Raw genomic sequence first — 24,807 nt, forward strand, 5'->3', positions numbered from 1 at the left:
TGATATTAAAGGCCGGGACTTGGGCTACAGCTACAAAATTAAATTGAAATTGTCAGATGATACCCCACGAGCTGTGTGACTCCCCTCAATTTAATATCCAAAATGTTATATTAAAAATCCAAGATTTCCAAACATTTTTGCCTGTTGTCATAGATACATCAAGACTGAAAGAAGAAAAAAATAATTCAAAGGGAACACGAGATGGCAGCAGTTATATCATATAAAGAGAAAGACTGGGGAAAGAAAAACATTTGAAATTATTTTTAAAATAAAAAATATGTAGCACCTTATTCTTTATGTGCTGTATTCCTTTTCAGTACAGAGATTACTCAGTCATTGATTTCATGCTTCACAGCACATCTGAGGTTCATTCTGACTCTAGTAAAAATCTTACTCCATTACATGTGATTGTTTCCTAAAATAAAGCTGTTGCTGTTTTCTGCAGATTACTGTTCCTCTGTGTTATCTGAGGCAGAAGAGTTCTGTATGGTGCAAATTTGTTTTAAATGTTCCAGCATTGCTTTTTCTTCCTCTTCCAGGGTTTCATCCTTCCTCATTTCCCACCTAAAAGAAAAATCACATCTTAGTATTTTTGTAACTTTCGAACTACAGGTCCACACTCAATTGTTGAAGGCTTGAATTGTAGTCACTGGTTTATTGAGGTATCTATTTCTCCTTGTTTATTCTCCATTGACTGCCTCTTGGGCAACACACTTCATTGGCGCTGCTTCTGCAGAGTGGGCCAGAAGAGTGGGAGAGCAGGGAGTCACATCAGCCCCCCTCCAGGATGAAGTTTTATAGCATTGTTTCAAATGAGGCTTCTTTATGTCCTAAATTTTAATAGTATATATGGCCTACAAATATACACACACATATAAATAAAATCTGGAATTAGTAACAAATAAGCAATAAATAAGCAAATATTTTTCATAGTGTTTTCCCTCACTGATTACAGTGGCTTTAAGTTGCAGGGAGGTTTGCCAGGAAGACCTTAGCAGAAAGAAGAACATCAAGCTAAATTGGATATACCATAAGGGCAGGTCAGTCTATTCCTAGAAATAAGATCAGATTTGAAATAATCAAGTTAAATCATCCAAGAAAAGCAGAAAAGCAGCAGATTGTTAGCAAGGTTCCAAAGAACATTTACTAAAAAAAAAGAGAGAGAGATTAAAGGCTTTCTAGGTGATTAGAAGATAGAGAACAAAATGTTAGAACTGAGAACTATAGGCATATGTATATAATCCTGCAAAGTAAATATTACCACTATAACCCAAGTATACTTAATCTTTCCTTCTCATCCTTCTTCACATATATATATTGATATATAAATAATATTCTTGTTAAATTGAGCTTCTCTCAAGCAGGAAAATAAAAAATAGAAAATACTTACTTATATAGAACTAAATATGGGTTAAGCAGTGTCTTAAAAACTTGACATATCACTCTTTAAATCCTTAATAGAAAATGATATGATTCCCATTCTACAGATGAGTAAACTGAGGCACATAATGTTAAAGTCACTTGTCTGAGCATCTTTGGATTAATTTCAGGGAGTCAGGCTCTGAAGTATAGGCTTGTAAATGCAATAACAACCATAGTTTTAAAACCACTCTATAGCTATCACAATTTGCTGTTAAAATAGTTTAAATATTTTGCTTTGTGAAAAATGTTGGCTGAATTCTGCTAGACATTAAATAAAAGAGCTATCTAAGAATCATATAATCTTAAATCCAAACATGAGCAATTAGGTTTGCCTTTTTTCCTCCCATATAAAGGTGCTAATATTGTCTGAGTAAATGAATTATTTTATGAATGTCAACAGAATAAAATATGTAATATGCACATAAATATTTTGATCATTGTCTCTACTTGTGAAAATTGAAAGTACAGTCTCTCTGCTTCATTAAAAATCTGTATAATTAATGTAATTTAAATGAATTGTATACATAATAGAATCCATGATAAGGATTTTTGAAGCTTCATGACAATTATAGGCACTTCACAGCATAATTGAGCTGTTAGTAATTAATGACATTAGGCAAAGTTATTTACCTACCACAATCCTATTATATTTGCTTTGTGCTTATTAAGAAGAAATCATTTCATAAAAGGATAAGAAATGACAAGGATGGATGAAAAATATTATTAGAATTACATTTTCTCTAAGAATTTTACTCTTATTGAATGAAAGCATTAGAGATTTAAAATGTATGTTTACCTCAAGTACTGTTATATTTCACGTCTACAAGTTCTTAAAAGAAGTTTATCTGTAATTCCATCATAGTTTTAGGTTTTGTTGACACAATATAAAAACAACAAGTCAATTCTGTCAAAAAACTATTGGAAAAGAAAATAATCTATCAATTTGTTAAACACAATTGAATGGGCAATCTGTTCAAAATCTCTATCCCTGGTTTCCCTTAATATATTTAATATCCATGATAGAAGCATATCCCTACAGAAACCAGAAAATTTTGGAACCCACATAGTCTAGCTCTCCCTGAAAAGCAATATGATGTGATTATATTTTTGTTTTTCCTGACGTTGGTAGCCTGCCCTTTTGCACTATTGCTAAATTCCCCACCTGCCTACTATATGGTAGGAGAACTGCAACCTGGCCCCCACTTCAACTAGTGGCAGTGACTAGATTGTATCCTGGACACTGATGGACAGCAAAATCCCATGGGACACTGTATTATAATATTAACTACCTTCCAGAATGGGCTCCATCTGTATGGCTCCTGGGTGGGTAGATGTGGTGACTTGGTCTATTACTAACAATGAGTCCCTATTCTTATCCAAACACAACAAGGACTCTAAAACCTGGTCTGAACAGAATCAGCAATCACCACCTTTCTCCTTAGCACTGCTCCGATTGATTTGGTTGTTCTTAATCTTGGTACATCTTCCTGGATTGACACACATATTCACATATGAACTGAGGTATCTGCCTGCTACTGTGTATGTTCTATTAATATTAGCTAATATTATAGATTTTTCCAGGAACCAGACCATGGGCTAAGAGCTTTCTATTTCTGCTCACCTCAATGGGCAACTGTTGATTTGTGGTCCCTACAGTGAGACCTTGAGGTGTGCAAAATAAAACAGGCACAGATCAGTGAATAATTGTTCTAGTGATCAGTTTCATAGAATCTTATATTTGTGGATGGTGGGGGGCTTTGTGGCTGTGTGTCAGAGCCAACTAGGAGACCCACGCTTGGGGACATGCATGGTCAAGCATGAGGTATGTCCTAGGTATCACAGGTCCAGGCTGTCACAGAAGCAGGTCTTGGGTGGCCCATACTGTGGGAAGGAGCAATCAACACCAGACAGATGAGGAGGGCCAGATTCTGGAGTGTGGGAAGTTCTCTGAGGCATTTACTATGCCTTCTACTAGGAGAAAAACATTTAAAATCTTCGAAATCAATAGTGTTTTGAGGGGAAGTTGCTTAACTTCTCCGCGCCTCAGGGTTCTCACCTATAAAATAATGTCAGATTGGAACATAGAACTGCTCATTTATGTATTAGCTGTGACTGATGTCACTCAATAATGTCAGAGTTTAGCAGTTGCAACTGAAACCGACTGAGACTGTATAGCCCGCAGAGCCTAAAGTATTTGCTATTTGGACTTTTACAGAGAAAGTTTGCCAAGCTTTGCTCTAGAACGGTGGTTCTTAACCGGAGTGACACTGCCTCCCTATGGAGAAATGCACAGGGCATTTTGGCTGACATGTCTAGAGAATGTTTCTACTAGGACCCAGGGAACAGAGAAGCAACATCTTTAATATACAACAATCCCACTCACTGAAGAGTTGTCTTCCCAATTGTCAATAGTATCTCTGCTGAGAAACATCTGCTATAGAATCTCTAAATAATATTGAATAGCAATGGGATAGTAAGAATCCCTGTCTAATTCTTGATTTTAATTGAAATGGTTTTAGTATTTCACTGCTTAGAATACTATTTGCTGACGAGTCAGGGTTTAGGAGTCAGGGTACTGGATTTAAACCCCTTACAAGCTGTGTGACCTTGGGCAACCCAGATAAAACTGTGCCTCGATTTCCTTATCTATAAAATGGGAATAATAACAGTGCCTGCTTCCTAGAGTTGCAATAAGGATGAAGTGACTAAGTATACATAAAACGTAAAATAATGCTTGGTTTACAGCAAGCACTCAATGAGCGATAACTATTAATGTTATCACAATTACTTGGCATATTGGTTAAGGTTACAAGTAGGAGAAACCCTGACTGTAGTGGGTTAAACAAATAGAGGGTTACTTTTCTCATATAACGAGAATCCAGAGGTGGATGACAGCTGGCATGGGTTAAGTAGCTTGACAACAGCAGGGCTGATGTCTCCATGGTCCTTTTGTCCTTTACCTCATGGTCCCAAGATGGTTGTTGCACATCTGGGAAGGACACCAATCGGATATCAGACTGAGGTGGGGGGTGGGGGAGGGGATGGGTGTATGCCTACACAATGAGTGCATTGCGCACCGTTTGGGGAATGGTAGCGCTTGAAGGTGCTGACTCGGGAAGGGGGGCTGGGGAAGGAGGGATATATACCTACATGATGGGTGCAACGCGCACTATCTGGGGATCAGACACGCCTGGAGCTCTGACTTGGGGGGAAAGGCGGTACATGGGCAACGTATGTAACCTGCAATTCTGTATCCCCCATAACAATAAGATGAAATAAAAAAAAAAAAAGATGGTTGTTGCAGCTTTAACCATCACATCCTTGTTCTGAGGCAGGAAGAAGCGGGAAGGCTGCACCTGTCTCATTTTATCAGGGTAATAAAACTTTCCCCAAATTCCTCTCAGCAGACATCAGAGTCATACTGTCTAGGTTTAAATTCTGACTCTGCCTCTTACTGGCTGTGTGATATTGAACAAGTTTCTTAACCTCTCTGTGCATCAATTTTCTCATGTGCAAAATAGAGGATATTAGTAGTATACATATCAGTGCATTGTTTTTTTTTTTTTTGTTTGTTTGTTTTTTGAGACAGAGTCTCACTCTTGCCCAGACTAGAGTGCTGTGGCATCAGCTTGGCTCACAGCAACCTCAAACTCCTGGGCCCAAGCAATCCTCCTGCCTCAGCCTCCCTAGTAGCTGGTACTACAGGCATGTGCTACTGTGCCCAGCTAATTTTTTTCTATATAGTTTTAGTTGCCCAGCTAATTTCTTTCTTTTTTTAGTAGAGACGGGGTCTTGCTCTTGCTCAGGCTGGTCTCTAACTCCTGACCTCTAGCAATCCTCCCACCTCAGCCTCCCAGAGTGCTAGGATTACAGGCATGAGCCACAACGCCGGGCCCATATCAATGCATTGTTGTACAGAGTAGGTGAGATACAGATTTCAAATGCTTCATGAAATGTTACTCTACTGAGACTACTTGCATTATGTGCTTTCCTCAGAGCTTCTACTTTGATGTTCCTTCTCCTGCTCTGTGTCTTTCATATTGTTTTATCTGATAAATTCTCTCCTAGAAGTGTGTAGGTGAAATGAATTTGCTAAGTACCACAATCAGTGGTACACACTGAACACAACCACTCAGTGTTCAGTTATACACATCTATGATCGTGTTGTTGTTCCCCCTTGTCTTTACGAAGATGTTTCGTGCTAGTCTGGCCTGTTCAGACTAGCATGGCCAATGCTGGTTTTGTTTCCCTATAATTGCTTTGCTGTATAATGATGGCATTTGATCATATTATTGGCATGTCTCCTGAAATACCAATAAAATGCTTGAATATAAAAATGTAACTTGAAATAAGCCTCCTGTTCAATGTTATTATTAAACATTTATGTAACAGTTTATATTTACAAACTGCTTTACAATTATTTATTAGTTAATTGTGCTGTTAAACAACATTAACCATCTGGCCAAATCAATGATTTCAAATTGTTCTACCAGTTGGTAGCTGAGGAGTGAAAAGTGAAGTCATACTGGATTTTATTCTTCTAGAACAAACCTCTTTTTCTTTTCTCCTCTAAACTGCACGGTGTAGACTGACTTTAGAGGGAGATTCAAATCAGAGGGGAAAATGATGTCTGTTCTCTTCTTTCTACTGTTCTGTACATGTGGGCTTTTTCAGGATCAGTCTTAGACCATCTTTTCTTTTCCTTTGGAAAATCCCACATCTGCTCCCACACATTCAGGTGATGTCTCACATCTATAATTCTGTGTCTCAAGCTGTAATCCAGTATCTTTAAATTTCACTTTTGTCCAGACCTCTCTAAATTCAACTTCTTGATGGTCTTTTTACTCCAACTCCAATTATGTTAATATTAGATATATATATACTGTACATATATGTATATGTTAAGTATTAATATTAATATGTATGTGTGTGTATATATATTTGAATTATGACCATTCCCACCATTTCCCATCAATAATACAGGGTTTGAACTTCACAAAGTACATTATGCCTCCACTCCGAATCTTCTGCACACAGTCAGGCACCAGTTAAGAGACAACCTACTCTGCACTCACGCTCACAGTTATACACACCCTACTGCTATTAGCCCATTTTTCAGGTGCTCATGATTTCAGCACCTGAACAGTACAGTATTCTCCAAATATTCATATCTCAAGCCTCACACCACTGCTACATCAAACCAACAATGACTGCCCTGCCCTGCCCTGCCCAGAGAGTTTAAAGTCTTTAGTCTTCTAGCTTACTAGTAGTTCTGTTTAGCCACTGCTACCTCTCCTTAGGGAGAAAATTATTTTCCTTATTGTCTCCTGTCTTGTGTTTTTCCACTTGTGTTCGCATTTCTGCTTTTGCTGTTCCACCCACCTGAAATGCCTTTCCATATACCTCACACCTGCTCATTCTTCCTCAGACCCAGTCCACAGCCCACTTCTTTCATGAAGTCCTTCCTGACTACCTAAGCCTGACATGATTGCCCTTCTCCTTTGAGTCCTATAGTTCCTAACCTCAGCACTATTTTGGTCAATTAACCACATACTACTTTGTTATATCTCTTCTATTACTTTTTTGAGCTGTTACTTGATTACTGCATTTAAATTTTTTTTCACATGTTGTATCTTTTCATCTATACTTTCAGTTTGTTGAGGAAGATTTTTCATTATTTATAGGTTTTATTTCAAATATTTTATTTGAAATAATTCATTTCTTTTTTTCAAATAAGAAAGAGATTTATTTTTCTGAACCCCAGGAACGTTTTTGAACATACTTATCAACTATGAACACTCTTCTCCCATAATACGACAAATGCAAAAGAAAATGCATGAAAATTGACCTTTTCACATTCATGTCATCTTTACCATCATTTTCTTTTAATAGACATAGCAGAATGAGGACATTTTAAATACTGATGCCCGAGTTATGTTGTAAGAAGGAAGAATATGCCACCCAAGCTGAGGCCACTTAATTCAGCTTTTAGTAAGCCTTGGAAAGTGTTGTAAAGTGGCTTTTTCTGTTTTTGAGTCAACCTCTAGATGACACCAATATGGCCTTCCTAAGTACAATCTCCTCTTCAGTAATTTTCTTAGCATTTACAGCCCTGTCAACTTGATACTTTTAAAGAATCTATGGGTTATTCATCATTTACCAAGGTATAAATGATAAGGATGAAGATGCTTATCACACAGAACATCTGGAATATGATGATTACCTCTCTGGAAACTTTCTCCAGGGACAGCAATCTGAATCAAATTCAGAAAATATTTGGTTATGCTTTGTAATGATCACAAAGTAATAATATTACTTGATTATCTCCATGATTCAGGGAAATTGCAGACAGATTTATCTTCCTAAAATACAAGCCAAATCATGTTATTTCTTCTCCAAAACAAACAGACAAATAAACCTGTGCTGTCCCTTACTCTAGTGCCTCCCACTCCCCCCAAAAATGTCCAAATACCTTAGTTCAGCTCAAGTAACATATTTCAAATAACAAATAATGGAGTTCTGTGTACATTATACTCTGAACATGTTAAGCACTCACAAAATATCCTTTGATTGGTATGTGTTAGAAGTTTAAGTATTACTATGTTATTGTTAGGTGGATTGAAGAAATAATAACTTTTACCATCAGTATCACAATGACGAGTAGTTGGGACTTCAAATAGGTATTATTTAATTGTTAATTGTATGAGTGATGAAAATCTTAGAGCATTAAAATTAGTCTCCCTATCCTTGGTTTTCCCAACATTACTTGTTTTTTTTTTTTTTTTCTTCAAGAGACAGAGTCTCACTCTGTCACCCAGGCTGGAGTGTAGTGACATGATCACAGCTCACTGCAACCTCAAACCCCTGGGCTCAAGCAATCCTTCCACCTCAGCCTCACAAGTAGCTAGGACTACAGGTACGTGCCACCACACTGGCTATATATTTTTTTTTTTTTTGGTAGACAGGGTTTCCTTACATTGTCCAGGCTGGTCTCAAACTCCTGGTCTCAAGTGATCTTCCTGTTTTGGCCTCCCAAAGTGCTGGGATTAAAGGCATGAGCCACTGTGCTCAGCCACTACTTGTTTCTTAAGGTCTAAAATTCAATGATGATACCAAAAGACAACAATTTACCTCACATTCATTTATTTACTAACCATATTCACATCCTTTTAAAAAATGAGCTGGTGGTATAAACAAGGTATCAGTAACTTTGGGTTATTTAGTACCTGACTAATATTTTTGACCAACATAAAAAGTTTTTAAATAGACATTGTTCAAAGTACTTAATTTAGGTAAGATCTTTTCTAGGTCACTAACTATTTAAACATTTATTTTCTGGTGATGTGACACCATAATTAATCCCAATATCCTTTTCCTTACTCTGATTTTCTGTACTACTTTTTCCTATAGTATGTAACTTTATACTATCATCTCATTTGCATCTCTGCTTGTTAATTGTTTTGCTTCTCCCATTAGTTTAGAAGCTCTTCAAGGCATACAATAGAACTGTAAAGAAAAAAGGGTCTGTCATTTTAGTTCTCATCAACAGCTTTGGTGTAAAGGGGAAGTTATTATGGTTAATTCTAGAAACTATATAGAACAGCAAAATCCTCTTAGTCTAGTCTTCAGTGAAATATGAAAATTTATGTTTTCATTCTGGTTAATAAAATTAACTGAGAACAACTAAACATTTCTGTTCTCAATTTTTAAAGGGCCAAAATACGTACTACTAACTAAACAAATTTAAATCTCTCTTTTATGCTCCAGACAATACTCTCACTATAATTTAAAGCATGCCCCTGGCCAACAGACAAAATGGACTCTCTGTGGCTGAGGTGCTCAAAGTTAAAACAGAAGTAGGTGGCTATAGCTGGGTGCGGGAGCAGTCACATAATCTGTGTTCCTAGAAAGTCATAAAAGTATCACAGGACCTCTCTTTCCACAGTCAAGCCAAACCAGTGCCTGTTGTTCGTGCCAAGATAAACTATGGCCAGAACCTCACCTCCCCTCACAAACCTGGCTGTTTGAAAGACACATATTACAGAGACTTCTGTTTTGGGCTTGGAAAACCAACCAGGGCTCACCTGCCTTGACCAATCAGAGCTCAGCTGTATCAACTGATTAGAATTCAGCTTTGCCAACCAATCAGAACTAAGCGAGTTTCAATCCTGCATTTGCATAAATGGACCTGATTGGGAACCTTGGCAGGAACTCTTGTTATAAAACGCAATCTCTCTCTTTGTTCTCTGGAAGTCATCTTCTTTTTAGACCAGAGGCTGTGTCTCCTCAGTTTGCAAACTGTTCACTGGAATAAAACCCTCTTTCCTCCAAATTCCTTTTCAGAGAACTTTTGTTCATATTGGTTCTTAAGATATGATGCTGTAGATAGAGAAGAAATAGAAGACTGACCCAAATGAGCATAAACTATGGGAAAACCTGTTTCAATGAATAGTAATGGTAGGAAATTGATCATAGTAGACCCTTGTTATAAGACTGAAATTAGAGGGCCTTATAAACTACCTGTTATATTGGGCTTTAGTGCACATAACTTATGTCTTGAGAGATCTGCCTTGGTTTGTGGTCTACTTAATATGTATCACAATAAACCATAGTTTAGAACAGAGTTTTACTGTGTGTAATTAATTTGCCCATTCATCAAGAAAACATTTATTAAGAGCTTACTGAGTTCAAAACATTGTGGTAGGTGACAGAAGTGAGAGGAGCTGAATATGGTCTTGTCCTCAGGAAGCTTATTCAGACTGAGACACTTCATTATATGAACTGAGCTGACTAATTAATTATTCTAAATCCATATTCAAAATGCTGTAAAGACTTTGTACAATATTTCAGTTTAGGTATGAAGTGTCGGTGGTAATAAAAGGCATTGGTGCCATTTCCTTAGGCTTTATTTTGGTAATTGCTTGTGGGAAAGGCATAATTTGAGCATTTCTTCATTGACTCATAAAGAAATTAAATTGGCCTCAGTGAATAACTCATGTCCTTCTTGACTCATTGGCAAGGTATCAACATTAATGACACAAAGCACTCTTATTTTTTAAAGTAGTAAAGTCATTATTAAATTTTATGGTAAGATCGGAAACTATAGAATTTGATGTTCTCAAAAGACATTTCTGTAAGAAGGTGATTCTGAATAGCGCTTAATCCCCTAAGACAAACTTTGGGGCGGAGACAGATACAAGGCTATGCTATGTTTAAGAATAACTTCATGAGTATTTTGATTCATGAATAGTTGTGGGAAATCCATTATAAACCAGAAAAATTAGCTTGAATTTAAATTTTTAGCTCTATTTTTTTTCTCCACATAGAACCAGAGGATGATAGTCTCTTCCCTTAAAGAGAAGTTATTACAATACTACACTTAACAGATGAGACCTAACCTCTTTTTGATATGTTCTTCAGTTAACAAAAATTCACAACCATTTTTGCCTAGAGCAACTTTTAAGAAATGTGCACAGTTTCAGTCCATCTCCTTTAGTATAGAGTTAGTGGAAATGGGGAAATCAACATTATTCTTCTTATCCCACTTGAAAGTTGATTTATCTTCTCTAAAAAGAATCTAAAGTTTCCTTATAGGTTATAATTTTCAACACCTGAAAAGTTTTTTTTTCTTCTGAACTTTGTATTCAATCTCTAAAGTAGTCAAACAAAGGGGTCCTACAAAGTGAGCTATAAGGCCTTTCACGATTTTCAGTAGGGACTTTTAGGAATGAGTGGATCACAAATATTTCACTTTGCTAAGTGATCAGAGAGATCTTCATTAACTTATTTCTAACTCAATTAAATCATTCCCTTAAGATAATTAAAGCATGTTAGTTTAGGGGACAATTCCTATAGGAAAAAGGAAATGTTAAGGAAACATAACCACGAAAAAGGTCGAGTGAGACTTAAGAATATAATTTATGTGTACTGTCTTATTTTCAAATTTAACGATAGATTGGGATTTTTTTTTAATATTATGGATGTCTCCATGAAATGCAAAGGACATTAAATTTTTATAGAACACTATAAATGGTAGTCACATCTTTGTCTTTGGAAGTTATAAAACATAGGCTTTTCTTAAAATAGGCAGAGTGAGTTATTTCAGCTCCCCACAAGTTGTTTGACCTAATTGAATACTTTAATATTCAGAAAATAAAGTTTGTTTATTTTACATAAATATCTTATAGACTGCTAATATGGTATACTACTTAGAACCCCTGAAACCAACACTTTTTTATATATATACACACACATAGAAAAAAATGTAATGGATATAAATATATATATTTAAAATATATAGAAATATAGCTATGCCCAAACTCAATACTATTACATGTCAACACTTGCCATCATGAATTAGCAGTTTGGTTGCTTGCTTCAGCGAAGATTTTGTTATATGGTTATGATAACTAGCTATATATTCACTTTATGCAGCCATTTCTGCAAGAATTCAAATGAATGTTCTTCTGCAAGGTTGTTGATTTCTTTAGCTACTACTAATGCAGGAAAAGGAATGTTTCCAAGCTCAGGAACAAGCAGCAAAACCCTTAATTTGAATTTATAGCCTTCAGAGACAATCTGTAGCACAACTTAACTGTCCAAGCAGTTTATTTTAATTAATATGATTTGTTCTATACATTTAAGTAGGAGAATTATATACCAACAAATGGGACAACTAAGAATGCTAACGGTAACATTTTACATAGTTACAGCTTAGGGAAAACATAAATGGAAGCATAGCCATCAGTAGTAATGGAATCTGAACTTTTCCGTAACCAGTAAATCATCCACATCTCCACAGAGACTTCATTTCCACTAGTGGATTTTTAAAAATTATAAGAGTTTAAATAGAAGGCCAAGGTCATGCTATGTGGCCAGCATTTAGTGCTGAGGTAGAAAAATGTCCCTTACTAAGAGAAGTGTTAGGACTACTATATACTGCCAGAATCATATTGCTGATTTTCCTCCAAGTAATGTATAATTTAATAAATCAAAAGAAAAAAATGTCTTTTTTTTTTGGTTAAACTTGATATATCTGGAAATTTTCATGGACTGTGCGCTATAGACATTTGGTGTCTATTCCATATATTTAATTATAATGTTAAGAAGTACTTAAAACTATGTCAAGCAATACCTATTCTTACTCTAAAAATAATAAAAACAATCCCCTTTTCATCAAAAAGGAAAGCATTACCTATGTACAACTCTAAAATTATAAAAAAATTGTAGCTGTTTTTACTAGCTTATGTACAGACAATACCAATTGTTTTGGCAACGCAGTTGTCACAAGGCCAACAATGCACTAACCACTTCCAGAGAGGAGAATCTGAGTAAAAGTACCATTTAGAAACACATGGGTCCATTAGTTGAAGAGCCTGTTTGCAACTCTGCTTTTTAAATTAACAATAATATCATGTTTAGAAAAAGATTTGAAATATAGACCTGGCTCATATTTTGTTTGAAATTGGCTAAGAATTTAAAATACTTAAAACCAATCTAGAATCCAGGAGAAAATGACAGGCTTGCATAGTTGACGGTGCCTTTACTCTTCATTGAGTCAGTCACTGCCTATATGTTAATATTCATATAGATTTCAAAGTTCTTCCTTTTCATTCATTCCGTAGTCAGAGTATTTACTGAATGCCTACTATGTTCTGGGCATTGTAGGGGTTGGGATCATATAATAATAACAATAATAGCAGCTAATACTTATTTAGCAATGTCAATTTTACTGTCAGGCTCTGTTCTAAATACTTTGTATGTGTTAATTCCTTTAGCCCACACAACAACTCTATGAGATGGGTTAATAACTATTATTATTGCTGCAGACCATGAATTACCCGAAGTCACCTGGCCAGTGGTGGAGCCAGGAGTCTAACCCAAGCAGCTGGCTCCAGAGTTAACACTCTTACCCATCGTGGTATATCGCCTACCACAACTATGTCCTTCTAAATCTCTATGTTTCCTGTAACAGTAAGTGCAGTTCATAGTTTGAGAGTACTTTATATCCATTCTGCATATGCCAAAAAATTAACTGATGGAAAAAAACAATCTCTTTGTACCTCATGTGCCAGGCCAGAATTGGCAGAACTGATTGGAGTATATTTCAGACCCACTTGAGATGCTATCACTTTCACAGTGGTGACAGATTAGGGACCTCTCAAAATAATTGTCATCAGTTCAGCTCCTTGGGAATGATGGGATCCTTACTTGATTCTTTTCTTTCCTCCTGGGGGACTAACAAGAAGTACTGCTTCCTCCAACTGACAGGAGGACAGTCTGCTGTACACACAGACTGTGACTATTCCCAAGACAGGACAAAGGGAAGAAGGCTGGAACTGTTAGTATTTCATTCAAAGCTTACAAAAACCCTACAAGGTGGGGAGATTATGAGGAACTGAGGCTTAAAGAAAATAACTTTCTAATGTCACAAAACAGGCCTGGGGATTGCAAAGTGGCCTTTCTATCCACCAAACCAGCCCCAAGGAGTTGAGAGAAGAGCATCCTTCCAAAGAAGTCCTGAGTTTTACACGGACTGTGTCCTAATCACATGATTAATGGAATATGACATGCTTTCATCTCACTATGTTTTGATGAGTCAGAAAGGTCAGATAAGTTGGTGAACAGAAGTATAAATTACATAAAAAGAGTCATCTAAAGAAACTAAAAAACCATTTCAAGTCATTCAAAATCAGTGCCAATGTCAACAGACTTTGAAATTTTGATAGCAATGTAAAAGCCTTTGAATTTTCTTGAAATAACTTTGACATCCATTCAAATGATGGTAAAGATCTTGTTTATCATGCTCACCACAGTATACTTAGTGCCTAGAACACTGTTTGACAAGTAATAGGTACTCAATAAATATTTGTTGAATGAATGACCCATATTCAGAAAAATGTCAGCAGAATGAACTTTTCTTCAAAACACAATCTAGGTTTACAAACCGTCCTGAACCCATGCATGTATTTTACAAATTATAGAGGTCCTTAATTAAGGTTGTTTGCCATTATTCTTTCTGGAATCTTTCCATTTCCTTGAAGTTGGGTGTGGCTATGTGATGATCTACTCTAGCCCATGTTAATGAGGGGAAGGAATCTGTTTATCCCTTGTTTTTTGTGGAGGATGTTAAGAGAGTGTAGATAAAGCAGAAAGATCCTTAGGCCATCCCTCTATTCCCATTTCCTCTACTTAGAGGAAAAGACAACAAAAGACACATGACAAAGCAACTCAATATATTTCAACATTGAGTGTCTTGTCAGGACTCTACACTGAATATGGCGACATGATATTTTCAGACATTGGGAAAATGTTTTCTTACAGAATTAAAGGAAAAGAAATGTGTAATAAAAGCAGATGGAAATAATTTAAATAGAAACTAAGAATTATAGAATCAAAGTATATTAGAGTGGGAAAAATCTTGGAGATCTTCTCGTATACTCCTTGATTTTACAGAAACTGGTGCCCAGAGAGTTCAACTTGTACAAGGTCATGGGTCAATCTGGGACTTGAACTCAGGACTCTTGATCACTTGTCTGACATTCATTGTAACTATGCCACACTAGCTACTATAACAGATTGATTCCCCCAAGGTTCAGGTTCAAGACTGTCAGTTTTGTAAAATCTATGTAAAGTTTCTTACACAGTGGAAATTCAGAATGCAGAACTATATTGACTGACTACAGATTGACTGTAAATAAATCTCTTAAGTCTACATATTAGCTATTCATTCACTACTGCATAACAAGCCACCCTGATACTCAGTAGCTCAAAACAATAAACATTTATTATCCCACACAGTTTTTGAGTGACTTGGTTAGTTCTTGCTCAGTGTCTCTCATACAGTTGCAGTCAAAATGAACTATATTTTTCTCTTGGAGCCCCTGCAAACATTAGGAATACTTCTATGGACCCACTATACTTTTGGTCTGTTTTTCATTGCTCAAATGCAATGGCATATGATAGAAAGTATGTAAAATTTTAGAGCCAGTTTAGAATCCTATATGATTCACTTTGTTGACCTTGAGTAAAGTAACTTAACCTTATATGGTCCTCAGTTTTTCCTCTGAAAATTTGGGTTGTAATACCTAATTTGCAGGGTCATTGTGACGATTAAGCTAATACAGGAAAAGCTTTTGGCAATGTGCTTTGTACATAGACATAAATGGTACTTGGTATTATTATTGTTCCACAAAATATCTTGTTTTCTAGATATGATGCTATTGTAGTAATAAAATTAAATTATGGAATAATTTATAAAAAACTATTTTAATTTTAAAAATTAGAGTAAACAAACATGAAAAAATTAGCAACACTTCTATATCATGCTTTCTCTTAGAAGGGCAAATACCATAGGAAACTAGGAAATGATAAAAGATGTCTGGCCAGCTTCTCAGGGTTTGAGCTTAATACTTTCCTTGGTGTTCCAGTTACTATTATTGTACAATAAAATCACTGGAAAAGTCACAGTGGAGACAGCTTGTCACTACTCCATGAAGTCTAGAGCCTCAGCCAAGAAAACCCAAAGATTGGGACCACTCATTTGAGGCATCTTGATTCACATAGCTAGTGGGTGATATTGGCTATCTGAGGGATCTGAAGCTAATGTGGTCATATATAGCATCCACACTTGGTCTTTCCATGTGGTCTGGGCTTCCTCACAGCATGGCAGTCTCTGGTTAGTAGGACTTCTTACATGATAGCTCAGAGTCCGATAGCAGTGTCTCAGTTCAGCAGCTGCATTGCCTTTTATAGCCTAGCCTTGAGATTCGTGTAGCATCACTTATGTAGTATTTTATTGGTTATAAAGGAGTCACAAGCTCCCAGGTTCAAGGGGAGAAAAATTAGGCTCCAACTGTTGATGGGGGAGTGGCAGTTCATAGAAGAGTGTGTGTGACAGGTGATACTGTTGCAGTCATCTTCGGAAAAATACAATCTACTGCACTTAGAGAAGGGAAGGAGAGACCTTTGGATGTGTCAGGCAAGCCTCAGAGCAGGGTGAGCAGCACAGAAGCTTCCTGGACATGCTTTCACATACACCCCCATGACCCATCACAACCTGCTGGTATTCATTCGGGAGCGTGGACTCTCCAGTTGTGTTCATTTTATGGCCCTTGAGCAAGCTGTGTTGCCCTCTCAATAGCTGCACAAAATATGGTATATATCTTCTATCCAGACTTGGTCCCTTTTTCTAAGAGTCTTGGCTTGATCTCTTTCTTGCTGTTTCAACTTAAAATATTTAACACAAAATCATCACTGCCATTTGGGGCTCCCATAGATGAATTTTAAGTTTTAATAATTTATCATTTCCACTTTTGAGAGTAGTTCTTTATACATTAATAAACAAAAAACAGAAAACAAAGCAAAACAAGGCAAACACTTCAACCAATGAAAATCTAAGCTTTGGCAAAATCCTTAAAAGTAACACTAAGGCCAAGAAAAATTGAAACTCTAAGCACATTTTGCTTACATTCATTCCTTGTTTCTAATTTAATAAATGTTTTCCAGAATGGAGTTTGCAAATCCAAGTAAATATGTGTGTGTGTGTGTATGTGTATGTATATATATATATTTTTTTAAATGCTTACTTATTCCCTTTTGCGTTCTATGTCAATTGTGTACATTTCATAAATATAAACATAAGATATATTTGCTAAGGAATTACATTTGTTGATGTGGCAGCCTCATGGCTTAAAGTATAAAAAATTCATACCTTGTCAATTATGAATTACATTTTCCCCATTTGTATAGAATATGGAAGTTGTTTGAGTACTAGCTAAACATGTACGTGATACTATTTCAGATGTAAGTATTGCTTACAAAGAAATCAACCTCATCCTGCCTTAAGAGGTCAAACAACATCTGAAAACTATGATAAAAAAAAAAACCCTCCGTCCTTTGCTCATTTATTCAGCTTTCTTCTTACTACATCCAATTACCAACCCTATCAGTCCATTCCCTTTGATTTATCTTTTCTTCAGATGAGTGTCATAATAGGAAGGCAGTCTGAATACCCTTTAATACTTAGGGATTTTTTTTTTTCAAATTTAAACATCTTCCTTCCTAAGCACAATTTATGCACTGAATGACTTCCACAGCTATCACCCTGGATGCCCTCTTCCTATTTCATTACCATATTGTGGATGAACACATCATTGATGTGGTGTTTTTCTTGATAGACAGTGAAAAAAAAATCTTGCCCCTAAAAGCTGTGCCCTGTTTTTAGCTCTTGTTTATGACTCATCTTCCAACAGTATTCTCATGGCAGAGTTGCATGCAGTACCTGGTGGCCCAACTCAGATCACTGGTACTTTCCCTGAATAAAATCCTACATATGCTGTCTATTGAATTAGCAACTGGTCTGCTGCTATATCTTCCCAATTATCTTACTTATTAGCTCTCATACCCCCAAATCCTGTCAATCTCCAGAAAATAGATTATTTCTCCAAATATCCTTGTCTCATTGCTTGCCGATAACTTCTGTGATCCCGTTTCCCCTTCAACTACTTAAAGTCATTTTAACATCTGTCGTCACAGCTTAAGGTGTGATTATGTCTAATAATGTTTTATTTTTGCAGTGAGTGCATCAGAGTTATTGACATAAAAGAAAAATTCTGACAGTTCCAGAGGTTTTTGGCACCTGAGAAAGTCAAATACCATGTTATCACTATCTGAGTCCCAAGAAAATAACCCAATACAACTATTCAGTTTCTTGAAAGACAGCCTTATTCCTTTGGAGAACCTTGTTTCTCACCTTCACAGCCCCGCCACTTTGCCCTTTATTCCTCTCTTCTGAGTTTCTCTCCCTAATTTAAATTCTAACTTTGAATGTATCAATTGACTCACATTAAAATTAACTTCCAAAAGGAGTTTATTAATTGACCAAGTTAAATGACTTCCTTCTATATTTATGCAAATTTAAGGTTGAATGAATAACTGTCATATTTTTAGGGAAATATAGAGGAAGCATTAAAAATAAACAATTGACATTGAGAGATTGAGTAAATAAAATCATTCTAGTTTCTTTTATCTTGCCCCCATCCTATTTGCCATAACCCATAAATTTGGCCAAAATGCAACATGTCTAATTCAATCATAGGTAGTTGACATTCAAAGGTTACGCTCACTGGTGTCCAAATTTTTGTGATGAGTTCCTGCTACTGTATTACAATTCTGATTTCCTTATCAAATTTATTAAATGTTCTTCCTTGTTAAAACCCCTTGTTATGGTTTGCATGTGGTTTGTTCCCACCAAAACTCATGTTGAAATTTGATCTCCAATGTGGCAGCGTTGTGCGGTGGGGATGGATCCCTCATGGAATAGATTAATGCCTTCCTACAAGGGTGAGTGAGTTTTCGCTCTAGTGGGAATAGATTAGTTTTCATGAGAGTAGGTTGATAATAAAGAGCCTGGTGGATTTCTCTCTCTTGCTTCTTCTCTTGCCATGTGATCTCCTTGCATGTATCTACTTCCCACACATGAGTGGAAGCAGTATTAGGCCATCACCAGAAGCAGCTGCCCAATTTTGAACCTTCCAGCAACCAGAATCACAAGCCAAATAAATATTTTTTCTTTATAAATTACCCAGCCTCAGGTATTCTGCTGCAGCAACACAAAATAGACTAAGACACCCCTCATTGATCCAGGTAAATGCAATAGAACTTATAATGTCTACTGATGTTTAATATGCTTAACTTTTGTTGTTGTAAATTTAGTCATTAAAAACAAGGTTTTTGCCAGACCTTTCATTTATAAGTAATAAGAGACACACAAGAGGGTCTTACCTAACAATTCGGAATTATCATTAAATAATGTAAAAAGCCTATCATAGATCAATTCTTCTTTAACACAAGTTAGAAGATGAACTCTGTCCAAAGAATGCTTTGGGAATATAGCACATTAATGACCCAATGGAATAAACACTTGACCATCAAAAAGTACTGAGTCTCAACAATTGATTTTTTAAACCTAACCTTGCTTTGTACAACATAAACAGATTCATTACTGCTGAGATATGCTGCATCTCTAATTTAATTTTCACAAAACTTCCATACACGTCCATAGAATTCAGATTAGTTCTGTTAGTAACTAACTATGACATTACCTTTATTAATGTTCATAGGAAGTTTCTATTTAAAAGCATAACTAGGAAATTACTACAAAATATCCCCACCCCAAACAAACATATAAAAAACACAAATACACACCCATAGATAATAAAATGTTAGAAAATGGTAAGGATAACCAAGAAAATGCTTTATGTGGAAAATTCAGCTATGATTCAGATATTCAGCCAACTCTAACCAATGTCCTGATATCATTTCATTATTTTTAAAATCTAGAAAAATATTACTAATCAAATATTTGAAGAAAAATGTTAACCTAATTATGAAATGAAATTAAGCTGTCAAGCAATAGAATACTGGTAATCATCATTAACCTTAAATTCTATATTACATTGAAGCAAAAGGAGCCCAGCTAAAAGACTCGGATTCCATTGTGTCAAATAGTTCACTGTAACCTGCTCCTAGATACTGTGGGTCTTTTCTGGGGTTTTCTTCTGTTAATAACTAAAATTTGTAGTCTGTTCCCATTCATTTGTTACTAACCTAGCATTTCCTCAGGGATCCAAAAATTAAAATGTTTTCAGATGAAACGAAAGTATAACCAACCTTTTGGTAGAAAGAGCCATTCTAAAACCCCCTAAATTCCTCTAAGCTTTCAAATTCCTGGTGTTGTGCTGCAGAATCTATTAATACTGGCACAGGAAAGTGAAGGTAGATCATAATGCAGGACTGTGGGTATCTACACTTCAAACCATGAGCCATGATGCTGCCTGTGGGCAAATGGTGAGTGTTACAATTCGTTAGGCAATGGTAAATAAGTCGTCTAGACTCCTTTCAAAAATTACCAAGCTACTTGGTGAATGAGTCTTAAAAGCTATACAAAGCTTTACAGAACAGATAACTGAACAAAATATTGGTATGTAGAAATAAATATTTTCTGCGTGCCTACTATGAGTCAGGCAGTATGTTATGCATGGGGCTAAGGCAGTGATTATGACAATTATTGCCCCTTCTCTTATGGAATTTATATCAGTGGCAAAGACAAATTTTGGACAAGTAATCAAATTAATGAATTAATGAATGACAGTATGGTAAAAGTGAATAGCGAAGTCTTCTACATTTAAATAAATTTTCCATTTTCTATAAAAGGATTGTGCATATTTTGGTTAGATTATTTCTAGAAATGTCATGGCATAAATGTTGCTATTATTCATAGAATTTTTTTCCTACTGTCTTTTCAGTTTATTGTTTGGATATTGATATACATTTTTGACATTTTTCTTATATTTTATAGACTTACTGATTTCTGTTTAAGAGGATTTTACTTGACATTTTTGGATTTTCTAAGGAAAGAATGAAAAATGCAATTACTAACCTTTTTTCCCTTTTATTTCCACCAGTTAGTCTATTATTTCTGATTTGTGGTTTATTGCACTAGCCAGAAATTCTAGAATAAAGTTAAATAAGAAAGAGATTGGGAATTCCCCTTTGATTTTAATGAGAGTGCTAGTTTTACTATTAATATTATGAGATATGATCTGTCTTCTTAGATATCCTTTTTTACGAGAAGGAAGTATTTTTCTTTCATTTTTTTTTCCTTAAGATTTTATTAGAAATAGATTTTTTGAGTTCTTAATTTTGATTTCTCTCTCAGATAAAGTATGACTTTAAATAATTTCTTTCAAGAAGGGCATTTGGAAATATTTTTAAATTCTTGAATAACTGAGAATTCTACTGCCATCATACATAAACATACAATTCTTAGGTTATACATTTTTTTTCCTTAAAATACATGGTACAGCCACTTTAGGACATATTTTGGTAGTTTATTAAAAAATTAAACATGCACCTACCATATACCTCCTAGCTATCTACCTAAAAGAAATGGAAATTTATATTCACTTGTTATGTACAAAAGCCTGTAAATAAGTGTTTATAAGAACTTTATTCACAATAACCAAAAATTATAAACAACCCAGATACCCTTAAACCATTTCACTCAGCCCCCAAAAGGAATGAACTGCTGATTTACATGAGTGAATTTTTAATGTATTTTCTTAAGTGAAAGAAGATAGAATCAAAAGGCTACATGTTGTGTGATTCCATTTTACATGACACTCTTAACAAAGCAAAAGTATAGGTAAGAAAACATATTATTGGTTGCCAGGGGTAGGGAATGGGAGGAGAGATTGTCCATAAAGGGGTAAGTCATGCTTTGGGGGAGTGATGAAATTGTTCTGTAGGGAACTGTAGTGGTGGACACATGAATCTATACATTTGTCAGAACACATAGAACTATACACATAAAGAGTAGATTTTATTGTATGAAAACAACAACAAAATTAATCAGGGCGTGGAGGAAAAGATGAAATGTAGACTGTGGCAAGGGAATCTAACTCTATAACAAATGAATTACATAACTACATTGAAGGGGTGAGGAAGAAAGGAGCTGACCTAAGAAACTCTGGAAAGAAGTATCTTGACTAGATACTGTAAGGCTAAACACCAAAAGAGCATCAGTTAGTGACCACACGTGTATTTCCTCACACTACCCACTGCAAGGGTTTACAAGTCACTCCAGTAGCAATGAGCACAGCCAGCACCTAGATCTCAGTTTCTAAATTCCTTTCTTTAATAAAAGAAACAGGACTCTCTGCAGAAATAGCTGATTCTAGGGGCTGGGGCAGAGAAAATACAACATGAGCTTGAAGCATTCAAAAGTAAGGAAGTGAAGAAAAAGAAAAAAAGATGGGATTATATAAAAGGGCATTGGAGCCACCCTGGAAAAGTTACCAATTGCCAAAGTTGGAATAACTTGTGTGACAAAATAGTGATAGCATTGGATTATAATGAAATAATAAAAATCCATGAATCCATACTAATATAAATAAATAACAGAGTAAATGGGGGAGAAGTAATAACTCTTCCTTGAATAATTCCATTTAATAAATACAAAGGAATGAAGGAAATAGAAGTCATCATTGAAATACCACAGTAACAACTGCCACACAATGGATGCTAAAATTAGTAAGGGAAAGTTAATGCAAAAATAGGATATTTGATAATATCAAAGTATCTCCCCCCAAATATTTAGTAATTTTAAAGGAAAAATAGTAACTTTATGGTAGAGAATCCTAACAAATACTAGCTTAACAAAGTGATCAAGGGTAACATCGCCAGTAATAAGACATATCAACATTATGTAATCCCAGGTATGATACACTGAGAAGGGCACATCACCTCTATAGTTTCCTTCTCAATAACACATAACCTTAATCTAATCATGAGAAAGCATCACACAAACCCAAATTAAGGCACAGTCTTCAGAATAACTGACTAGTGTCCTTCAAAAGAGTAAAGATCACACAAGACAAAGCCTTAGGAACCGTCACAGATCAAAAGCTACTAAAGAGACATGACAACTAAATGCAATATGCGATCTTGGAACAACACAAGAACATTAATGGAAAAACTGGTAGAATCTGAAAAAGTTCTGTACTTTTAAGTTCATAGCATTGTCGACAACCAAGAGTAATTTCTTTGTTTTGATAAATGTTCTTAGGTCGTATAAGATAGTAACATAAGGGGACTCTGACTGAAGGCATTGGGAATCTATGTAGTATTTTTGCTAAATAATGCTATAGATGCTATACCATTATGCTATGACATTTAATGCTTCAGATATACTTAAGGCCAGCCTAACTGTTTATGTAACCTGCTTTGTTTTTTACCTGCTTGGATGCTTTAAATCTATTTCCCTCTTTCTTAAAATTAACTAGGTTTTACATATTGTTAATTTGAGTTTCTTTAATATCACAGAGTGTTATAATATTATTATCTGGTCCTCATATTAAGCATTTTTCAGTGCTTTCTTTTTCCAGAGTGGTTTTACTTTCTTTTAGGGTGTAGCATATTCACACAAGCAGTTTTTGGATCTTTGGGTCCTTCATCTTCAAAGTAGGTGAGCACTATCTAGACCACTTCCATCATCTTGTGGTTCATACAAAACCACTGACAACACTGGTCTATTGCTTTCAGAGTTGTGAGTCTTTACCCATTTTATTGTTTTTATGGTGACTTGATTGGGTGGTTGGAAGAAGTATCATTAAGGGCTGCTGGGTAGAGATCACTTTAAATCAGAAACTACCTATCCAAAATGTCTATAGTTTTGAATTAACAACTTTAGTAGTATCTCTCCAACATACTTCCATTGAAGAAGAAGGTTTGCATTGTGAGCATTGTATCTGGAACTCCTGTATTCCAGAATCAAAAAAGAGGATGTGAAGTAATAGTTCATATTTCATAGGATAATTAAAGCAAGAGATTTGGTATTTCTCCACACAAGAATTATAAAGTTAGATAGTGGCCTGGAAACTAATAAAGCTGATTGCAAAATGAATATTTAAAAGCCCCTCTGATTTAATGTGCTCTTGTTTCCATTCCTTTTATTCTTTACAAAGACAAAGAGTCCTCTGTAAATATTGCTTTAAGGATTATCAGGCTTCAATTTTCAAATTCATCCAAAGGCCATAATTTAAACCATAATATTGGCTTTACAAATGTAAACAGTGACTGAACCACTTTCCTTTAGCTAATAGGAATGCCAATGAAATTAGAGTCAATTAAATAATTGCTTTATTAGCCTAATGTATTACTGCTGTGAGACATGCCATGGTGCACCCAGCCGGGCGGATAGCTAGGAGAGAGTAGCACTGCATCAAGGTAAAGAGAATAGACACCAGCGTGTTGTAAAAACTTGATCTACAGAGAAGAAAACATTTATTGAAATTTTGATGCATCGATCTCATACTTTATAGTTTAACCATGGCTGAAGATGGAAAAATCCTAAGAGATTTTAAGATTTTCATTTGATTCAAAGGACACTTAGTGTGGCACAAATTATGTCTCCAGGTGAGGTTTAATTCAGCTTCTCTCATTCCCTCTGCCTTCTGGACACGAGCTGCAGGGAACCTCCTTTGACTGTGCAGTGTAAACTCTGGTGCCATCTCTTTAATGACTCTTCATTAGTGACTTATGACTGCCCACAGGATGTTTGAACTCTTTATCAACATAAACAAACCTGTTGAAGACTTGGTTTCTGCTCACATATTCAGCCTCCTCTTCCACCATGCTTCTCTTGCCTATTCTTCAGTAAGACCAGTGCTCCCTACAGACCTGCTGGCTCACAGTCTTTCAAAACATAACTTAAATGTCCCTTCTTGAGCCAAGTTTTCTCTGTCCACTCTGTCTCCAATCTCCCCCACTCCACAAGTTATCCCATTTTTTCCTTTATGATGATACTTCTAATAGTATACACTT

General features: G+C 35.7%; 1 protein-coding gene across 2 annotated transcripts in view; it reads right to left on the reverse strand.

Moving 5' to 3' along the window:
- Positions 1-446: 446 nt before the first annotated feature.
- The window catches only part of KIAA0825 (KIAA0825 ortholog), a 368,374-nt gene continuing 344,013 nt past the window's right edge, over positions 447-24,807 (reverse strand). For both annotated transcript variants that reach the window (XM_069492483.1, XM_069492481.1), the window contains exon 19: positions 447-564. In XM_069492483.1, the coding sequence (XP_069348584.1) occupies positions 447-564 (118 nt within the window). The remainder of the gene's footprint in view (positions 565-24,807) is intronic.

Source organism: Eulemur rufifrons, chromosome 17 (genome assembly GCF_041146395.1).
Source record: "Eulemur rufifrons isolate Redbay chromosome 17, OSU_ERuf_1, whole genome shotgun sequence".
Taxonomy (NCBI): Eukaryota; Metazoa; Chordata; class Mammalia; order Primates; family Lemuridae; genus Eulemur; species Eulemur rufifrons.